The sequence below is a fragment of the Seriola aureovittata genome, chromosome 4, assembly GCF_021018895.1.
Source record: "Seriola aureovittata isolate HTS-2021-v1 ecotype China chromosome 4, ASM2101889v1, whole genome shotgun sequence".
Lineage (NCBI taxonomy): Eukaryota > Metazoa > Chordata > Actinopteri > Carangiformes > Carangidae > Seriola > Seriola aureovittata.
Genome location: NC_079367.1, coordinates 23,611,788 through 23,620,464, shown reverse-complemented (window position 1 = coordinate 23,620,464; position 8,677 = coordinate 23,611,788). Strand labels below are relative to the sequence as shown.

The following is an 8,677-nucleotide window of genomic DNA, read 5'->3' as shown; positions in this document are numbered from 1 at the left end:
GTGACTGGGATCAGTTCAGGCCATCATGGTGAGCATTGTCAGGAAGTTTGAACTGCTAGGATGTGATTGGTTTTGTCAAGCAATAATCACAACACATGAAATATTTGCTGTTGTTGATACAAAGCAGATTCATATATTCAAACTTCAATACACTGATTCGACATCAGTACCACCATACTTGTTTATTTCTGCAGTGTATCACAGAAAGTCTAACTTATCCTAGAAGCTAACATGGCCAATATGCAGGAGATAATGCAGCCTTTCAGTCACCTAAACTGCATATCTTTACAGAACTGCTGCCCACTACGGAAATGTAATAATGCCACACAAAGCCAAACTCGCTGAGTGAACTATTGCTTCCTACAAACTGCATTTGCCAATTTACTAAGCATTTGTAAATCATAATGTCCTTTTTAATGATCATTGCTAATACAAACAATAACAAACAACTACAAATGAGTTATTTGATTATATATTTAAGCACTACTGAGCATTCCGTTATCATTTTCATGGCTACAATTTGAATGGCTGAAAAGGCATCTTGATAGTAAAAGACATGAAAAAAATACACTGAAACATGTACAGTGATAACCACAACAAATTAAAAAATATGATGAACAGATGGTTACAAAGATGTAAAACATTAGGCTATGCAGTTCCAAACAGACGATTTCTCATTAATCTATTTTGGGAAAATAATCCCATGTGAGAGCTTCATGAAAATAGCACAATGTCACCTTTATTTACACTAACAGCAGCAGCAGTTATATTCAACATGATCACACAACCCATGTATATTTTTGCATGATAAAAATAATAAGGGTATTAATAGCAGAAAAAAATGTTGAAGATGCTATTTAGTCTGGCCATCCGGATAATCCTAATATAAAAAGAGATTATTTACCTTCACCAGAAGTTTAAATGAGCTTGTGATGCTGGAGTTTAAAAGCATAGTGCTTTGTGTCTGTAAAGTTTAATCGGCTACAAAATCCCACTCATGATTTTGCATTATATGTACACACCACCACTGCTCCCACTGTGAGACTCCGGTTGAATTTTTGATGCTTTATATCCTATGAAAACAGGAGTGTGTGGAACAGGATGAAAGCTGGACTGGTAAGACGCAGTGGGATTGCCGATATAAGCCAGTGAATATGGCGTGGTGTTTTGGCTTATGTACAAGGAGTTCCCTGGAGCATAGATGCTTCCAGCATGGTTAGAACTCCGCATGGAGGAATGGTGAGCCAGGCTTCCTTGATATAACAATGACGCATTTTCAGGTAGACTCGGGTTATAGACAACAGGAGGGTTGATTAGTGCTCCATCATTTGTCATTAACTGAGGAACATTTTCCAGTGGCATTGCAAGCTGCGGTTCAGCAGGGCCATTATTCAACAGAGAGGGCTGGTATCTAGTCGATCTGAGGCTTGAAACACTTGAGATAGGATGATACCTCATCAGAGTTGGCCTGCTGGGTGTTGGCTTGTAACCAAGCAGGTTGGCTGGGTGGTACACGTCAAATGAACCCTTGTCTGAGGGCAAACGGCGGCAGACAAACAACATGGCTGAAGCGAAAAGGAAGGCACCAGTCACCCATCCGATGTAAAGAGCTTCTCCCAGCTCCCTTCTTTCGGCATCAATCAGCAAAGGATTGTAGAAATTTCTGATGATGACATGACCTGTCCATGAGACAGGGATAAAAACACAAATGCATGCCATGAACTGCATAACACCTGCAACCATCAGGATAATGGCCTTAGCCCGATCATTACCCTGAAAACAGGAGATACACCGCATTCCTGCCATAGCCACAAGGAGCCCTAGTCCTGACAAGGCCAGAGAACAGCACATCAGCCCCCTGGCTGCCTGTAACTCCGGGGGCAGGAACAGCAGTGAGTCGTACACCTTACACTGCATCCTGATGTTGGCCTGTCGGTAGCAGTTCATCCACAAGCCCTCCCAGCGGGTTTCCATCACAATTATGTTCGCTCCAATGAAAGCAGTCACCTTCCACATAGGCAGCCCCGTTGTAGCCGCTGCGCCGATCAGTCCGATCAGGCCGACACACACTGCGGCTACCTCTGAAACACCTTCAACCATTGTGCAGTGTCTGAGAATTCAGCTGTGTCCAAATCCAAAGTTAGGAATTCAAATTCTGATGCATTAGTATAACACATGAGATTCAGAGACGTGTTTAAGGCAGTGAGGATCTTCTCATCTGATGCAGTTTGTATGTTATGAGAGGCGGTTTGTTATGGGAAAGATATCTTACGGTCATCTGGTTGGCCCAGAGCAATGGGGGTAAAGAGGATCTCTGCTTATTTTGTGTTTATGGTTCCTCTGGCACTTGTACTGTATCTGTGCTATCAGCTTTTCCAGCAGTAAACAACAACACCAGAAACAGCTCACGTCAGAAATAATTTTATCACTTGCCATGTTTTTATTCTCCATATTATGTGTGATTAAAAATTGAGAAGCAAACAAATATGCAATGCAGCACAGAAGCTCCTTCAGTACTTCTATTGTCCACAGGGGAGCAGAGATGACCTTTCAGAGTTAATGAAACAGAGAGGGAGCTCGTCACACTGTCCAAATACAGTTACTGATTGTTGAGGACCAGACATACAGTTTTATAAATCACAAGTTAACATTTCGTATAACAAGTTTGCATATATTCCATAATTGTGTAACTCTAGTGCTGCTGAGCAGGCATAACATAGAAAATGTTACATAGTGTAACCTTAAGCAACAATAGAGACAACATTGCCATTCTACCATTATAATTTTAATGCAGTTTGCTGTTGAACTCACTGAAAGTGAAATGAGGTGACCTGGTAGTACAAGAACTAATATGCTTGACTGAAGAAAGATAGAAACATTCTCTCACTGCTCAAACGTATGAATCTGGAGTCAACCAGGAAATTAACTACAGAAGATTTGGCCTAATACTATCTGTTTCAATCCAAAGTGACTTGCAAATTCTGATCACATGATCATGCTGTCAGGTCGTCTCTGTCTGGTTTTTTCGTAAACACTAATCTTTCCAGCTAAGATGCCTCAGTGTCCACACCTTTAGCAAGCAGTCTTAAACCTGCATCTCATGTTTACTCAGTACCATCAGTTAACAAGTGCTCCAGGGAATCATACCAAACTTCAAGACTTACAATTGTTTTTCTGTTAAACATTCAAACACACAATGTTTTGAGTTGTAGATTCAAATGTCTGTGTAATTCTCACGTAATCCGTCCAATATATACCATATACTGTATGAAGTGTAGTACCTGTAACACACCTGCTTTGGTTGCCTTTTGTGAATTATGTGTCTAATACTGGCTGAAACTAGCTAAAACTGGGTAAAACTGAGAAGCAAAATATGAAGACTGACTGTACAGGGGGGTTGTGTAAAATTGTGCTCTCAGCTCAGGCATAGTTTATGTTGAAGGTTGAAGGAAATTGGTTTTGAAATATCCTAAGTATTAACTGTCTTAGTAACTACACAGCTTAGTGCTATGTGCCAACAACAATTTGCAATTTAACAGTAAAGGCAAATACACTTGTGCCACGTCACTTAGTGGTTAAATGCTATGTACAACACTTGCTATGTACAACATACACATAGAAAGTAGTTAAACTGATGTACGAAAACAAGGCTATAAGTATAAAATAAAACAACACCCATAATAGTAATGGAAAGAATTAGCTTACACAGCCAAGGTTATAATCATGTTATAGGTTGTTATAGTGCTCTTTAAGAAGACGTTATGTACTCCTTAAATAATGTAGAAAAAGAGGACATCCACATGAATCAGATCCATTTTCATTCACAGTAAATGTTTTCATTGAAATGTGTTTTTTAACCTGAAATACATCTGTTGATAGCTGAAATGTGTCATAGATTGCACTGCTAAGCAGACCCATATTAAAAAAGAAATTTCCTTGCATACAGTGACCATAACTGATCATCATTACCTCAGTCAGTTTAAGTGTTCAGAGATAAGCCACCCCGCTGTGTACTGAGGGGTGTCTGGAGTGGTAGCTGTAGATACTTGATGGGTGTCTGGACAGCACTGGCTGTGGTCGGGGTTGTGGTTGGGGAAGTAGCACCAGCTGCTGAGGCTGGAGAGGCTGTGGAGGATAGGCCGTGTAGTCAGAGGCCCTGGAGTACACGTACCTCTCTGAACCTTTGTCTTCAGACTGCAGATTGCAGCAAGTAAACATGCATCCTCCTGCGAACAAAAAAGCAGAGGCCACCCAGCCGATGTACAGAGCCTCTCCAAGCTCCCTGCGCTGAGCGTCGATCAGCAAGGGGTTGTAGAAGTCCCTGATGATGACGTGACCCGTCCACGACACAGGGATAATGACGCAGATACAAGCCATTAAGATCATGATTCCTGCTATGATGAGGACCAGTCGCTTAGCTCGATCGTTGTTTTCAATGCACGACGTGCACTGCAGCCCCACCAAACTGATCAGCAGACCAAGGCCACCCAGAGCCAGAGCACAGCACATGAGCCCCCGTGCTGCCTGTAGGTCAGGTGGTAGGGCCAGGAGAGAGTCATACACCTTGCACTGCATCCTGATGTCGGCCTGCCGGAAGCAATTCATCCATAGACCCTCGTAGCGGGTCTCAAACACAATAATGTTCTCCCCAATGAAAGCCGTGACTCGCCACATCGGCATCCCAGTACTTGCTGCCACGCCAATCAGCCCAATCAGGGTCAATAAAAGACCCACAATCTCCAGTGCTGAGTTGGCCATCCTGTTTTTTTCTTATTCCTCCAAGCTTATACATATAAAAATGCGGGACACAGTGTGAATATACTTGGATGCAGTATGGAGTGGCTTTGCATCCCAATGGAGGAGGAGGGGCGGGTTGATGTTCACCTGTATAGTCTCCTCCCTGTTGACAGTACACCAGAATGAAAGGGGTGTGAATTGCAACCTGTTGCTATGAAACAGAATCCCCCAGGCCTTTTGTTCTTTGTACACCTCCCCCAGGAGCTGCTGCCACTTTGTTTATTCACACATCTCAGTTTACATTCTCAGATCCCACTTCACAAGGAACCTTAAAAAAAAAACTTGGGAGTTTTATTAGCAAGGGAGACATTTTCAAGTTCACTGATTTGTAACTAGCTATCTGCATATAAAAAAGAGTTTGTTAATGTATTACCAGTCATAACTACAGATATCACAGACATCAATCAGCTCTGGATCTTAACCAATTCTTTGTCATATTTTGAACTCAAAAACACTGACCAATGTGGAGTCGTGAATGATAAAAAATTGTAGTGGGACTATATAAACAAAATATAAGCAAAAATGAACATTTAGAAACTGTTACACATGATCCGTTGCTCTGTTTGTGACATGGACATTTGTGTACGGATTAGTCACTGTCGGTATTGGATTACTTGTCTGAGTCTCTTGTTTGTGTCAGTTAAAAGCTGGCCGTTGCAGCTCTGACTTGGTTCAAATAAAATCTCTTGGTAGGTTTGCGTTGGGTGGACCTGCGTCAGCAGTCTGGTTTTACCAGTTCAGGCACATTTCTACTGAAAACAATGGAGACAACATCACAACTTTACATTTGAACTCCAGGCAAACCCAAGAGCTTCGGACAGGAAGTGAAAAAATGGCCATCATGTAAGCCGTAGTTTACCCTTAATTGTTGATCATTTTAGTTGCTCTTAATTAGGGATCAGGAAAAAGAAACAAAATTCTCATTTTTTCTGAACATTATTCCTTTATTGGAAACCATAATTGAGTTTATATTTAAGCCAACATTTTGAAGTAGTTTGTACATTCATTTAGGCCAACATTTTGAAAAAGTACGTACAGTTATAACAGAAACCAAACAGTGAACATAAATCAGCTGGAGGTATACTATCTGAAAAAGGCCTAGTGCATAATGTCTTCTCAAAGAGCATGTCAGCAGAGGCTGTAAAGACATTGATATAACAAATAGCTATTGTATTATTACAGATTAAAAATGTTGTGCCTGAATGACTGATGTAATTAATTGTAAATTAAGCATATGGTAACAAACAATGCATGCAGTAATTCAGCACATGATCAAAACACAGTTAGTTTCACAATGAATTTCAAACTCTGCAATATACTTGGCCCTCTTTGAGAAAGTAATGAAAGATTTGGCCATTTCCAGTGGCAGCTTCTGGTCATATTTGTCAGTTGATTCTCAAATGCACCAAATCCTGGCAAGATTAAAAATAAAAAATAAAAAAAAACAAGTCCAAAATTGTCTCTGTGTTTGATTTCACCACACTAGTACTGACTTGGTGTATATACTACAGATCCTGGTGGTGGTACTGAGTAGGGAGGCTGGTAGGTGTACGCTGGCTGGTACGTGTACGGCTGGTATGTGTATGCAGGTTGGTAAACATTTCCCTCAGGGTTGTACACAATCCTCTCCTCTGGATCCTGGGTACGGGGAGCATGACGGCACAACAGGATCACCCCGGCACTGAAAAGCAAACCTGAGGTCGCCCAGCCGATATAAAGAGCCTCCCCGAGCTCCCTGCGCTGGGCATCAATCAGCAGAGGGTTGTAGAAATCCCTGATGATGACATGGCCGGTCCAGGACACCGGGATTAGGGTAGTGATACAGCCCAAGAGGAAGAGACAGCCTCCCGCTACAAGAACAATATGCTTGGTGCGAGCCCGATGGTCCACCACTCTGGTACACTTCATCCCCACTGCTGAAACTATGACGGCGAAGGTGGTCACGGCCACGGAGCTACACATCAGACCCCTAGCAGCCTGGAGGTCAGGTGGCAGAAACAGAAGGGAATCATACACCTTACACTGCATCCTGATGTTCGCTTGTCTGTAGCAGTTCATCCATAATCCCTCCCAGCGGGTCTCCATGACAATGATGTTCGCATCGATGAAGGCTGTTACCTTCCACATCGGCAGGCCTGTCACGGCCGCCACTCCGATTAGTCCAATGAAACCGATGACGAGGGCCACTACCTCACAACAAATGGCATTCCGGCTTTTCCTCTTCTCATTTCTCTTTTTTTCCTCATATACAGAGTCTTGGTAATCTGTATAGGCCTGGGCCTGTTTCTCATCATAGTAAGAGCCTACGTAAGATTGAGGTGGCTTGCTGTAGCCACTGTAGGCAGTGTAAGAGGCCATTGTGGCTTTTCGGCTGCACTCTCGCACCTTGAGAAACAAAACTGAGGAGAAGAGCAGGACGAGGAACTTATACACCCACAAAAAATGCTAACGATGCAATGCAACCTTACTGGTTGAGCTGCCTCAGATTCATGAGATAGATGGGGACACACCAAAGAGTGTTGCTGGTTTTGAATGCAAAAACAACTGACGACATTCAAACAACCGTTTGGTCTTGTGATTGATCAAAAACAGATTAAATCACTGTATTAAGTCATGTTTGATCATAGTATGTTTCCTCTCTTTTAAACTCTTAACATTTCAACACATTTTCAGTACTACACAGCATAATGTTTTTCGTAAACTGAAGAATATAATTTAGACAGCAAACAGGATAGCTAAAATCTGCTATAACCAGATTAAATGCATAAAATCTCATTGCTGTTACTGGATGGAATTTGGAGATAAAAATTAACAAATTATATGTCCTTTTTAATTTTAAAATGAAACAGATTTGGAAACACAGTAACATGTGAAACAAGAAAATTATACTGTAGTGTCTTTCCTTTTTATGTAGGTAAAGTTATGGAGGTGACGGCTGCACTAATGCGTATAGGTAAAGAATCTGTTGTCTCTGTCAGACCGAAACCTGACAGAATGATCACAGTTATCAAACTCCTCCTCTAACTGAGCCTCCTAACTGAGCTGATAAAAAGGTGTTGAGCACAGAAATGTGAGGAGGATTGATTTCATTGTAACACAGTAGCTATTGTCCATTTGCCAGCAGTTCTCACCTTGCACTGCCACACTGAAGTCTTCCTGCCTCTGGTAGATAGTCTGTGCATGCACTGCTTGAGTTTTTACTATTCAGCTGCACTTAGTAAGGAAACTGAATGGTATAACTGACAAGTATCTGGGGTGTTAGCTGTGGTTGGTTATAAGTTTGTATTTCATGTTTTTTTAGGCAAGCATGATAGAAATACACACACTAGAAAAGACGTGCAATCGCACAAGCAAATTTAGAATCAAAGCTTTATTGATCTATTGACGGTTGACTACTTGCCGATTAGACATTACCAAATCAAAATGATTAATTAAAAGTGAAGGTTGACAACTGACAAAAATGTAAATGTAAAAGTACAATAAAAACAACATGATCATACTCAATTGCAAAAAAACAAAAAACAATTGTATCTCTTAAATTAACAGCATATAAACATGTCCAATTATGAATAGTGTTATATGTTAAACAAATAAAACTCATAACTCAATGTTTTTTTGCAACTGTGAAGGATTTGGGAAGAAGACAAACAATGTAGATAAGAACATTTATAGTTCAATGAGTACACAAAGTACAGTCGTCACAGTGACTTAAAATGTGTACATACATTGTAAAAACAAATACATGAATACATAATTTGCACACCCTTGACATGATGTTGTGACCTCAGGCAGCATCCTTTTTACATTAGAAAGATTAGAGACATGTAAAAATGGAATTTGCACATTGCAGTTACAGGTACAGTTCTTTACACATATTCTT

At 41.0% G+C, this 8,677-nt stretch overlaps 4 protein-coding genes across 4 annotated transcripts in view; all 4 read right to left on the bottom strand.

Annotated features, from left to right (window-relative positions):
* Positions 1-156: 156 nt before the first annotated feature.
* Positions 157-2,275, bottom strand: LOC130168314 (claudin-8-like). Its single transcript, XM_056375075.1, has one exon. The coding sequence runs from the start codon at positions 2,098-2,100 to the stop codon at positions 1,009-1,011; it is 1,092 nt and encodes a 363-aa protein (XP_056231050.1). The 5' UTR covers positions 2,101-2,275; the 3' UTR covers positions 157-1,008.
* A 142-nt stretch (positions 2,276-2,417) lies between these two features.
* cldn8.1 (claudin 8.1) lies at positions 2,418-4,884 on the bottom strand. Its single transcript, XM_056375077.1, has one exon. The coding sequence runs from the start codon at positions 4,756-4,758 to the stop codon at positions 3,988-3,990; it is 771 nt and encodes a 256-aa protein (XP_056231052.1). The 5' UTR covers positions 4,759-4,884; the 3' UTR covers positions 2,418-3,987.
* An 836-nt stretch (positions 4,885-5,720) lies between these two features.
* cldn8.2 (claudin 8.2) lies at positions 5,721-7,208 on the bottom strand. The gene has a single exon (XM_056375076.1). It carries the CDS (start codon positions 7,153-7,155, stop codon positions 6,280-6,282), a length of 876 nt encoding a protein of 291 aa, XP_056231051.1. The 5' UTR covers positions 7,156-7,208; the 3' UTR covers positions 5,721-6,279.
* Positions 7,209-8,125: 917 nt separating this feature from the next.
* Positions 8,126-8,677, bottom strand: part of LOC130167996 (claudin-17-like) — a 1,373-nt gene continuing 821 nt past the window's right edge. The window contains exon 1 of the mRNA XM_056374554.1: positions 8,126-8,677. This exon is cut by the window's right edge and continues 821 nt beyond it. Within this exon, the coding sequence (XP_056230529.1) occupies positions 8,664-8,677 (14 nt within the window). The 3' untranslated portion in view covers positions 8,126-8,663.

Coding starts and splice junctions, on each gene's coding strand:
- cldn8.1 (XM_056375077.1), bottom strand. CDS start 4,758: ATGGCCAACTCAGCACTGGAGATTGTGGGTCTTTTATTGACCCTGATT.
- cldn8.2 (XM_056375076.1), bottom strand. CDS start 7,155: ATGGCCTCTTACACTGCCTACAGTGGCTACAGCAAGCCACCTCAATCT.
- LOC130168314 (XM_056375075.1), bottom strand. CDS start 2,100: ATGGTTGAAGGTGTTTCAGAGGTAGCCGCAGTGTGTGTCGGCCTGATC.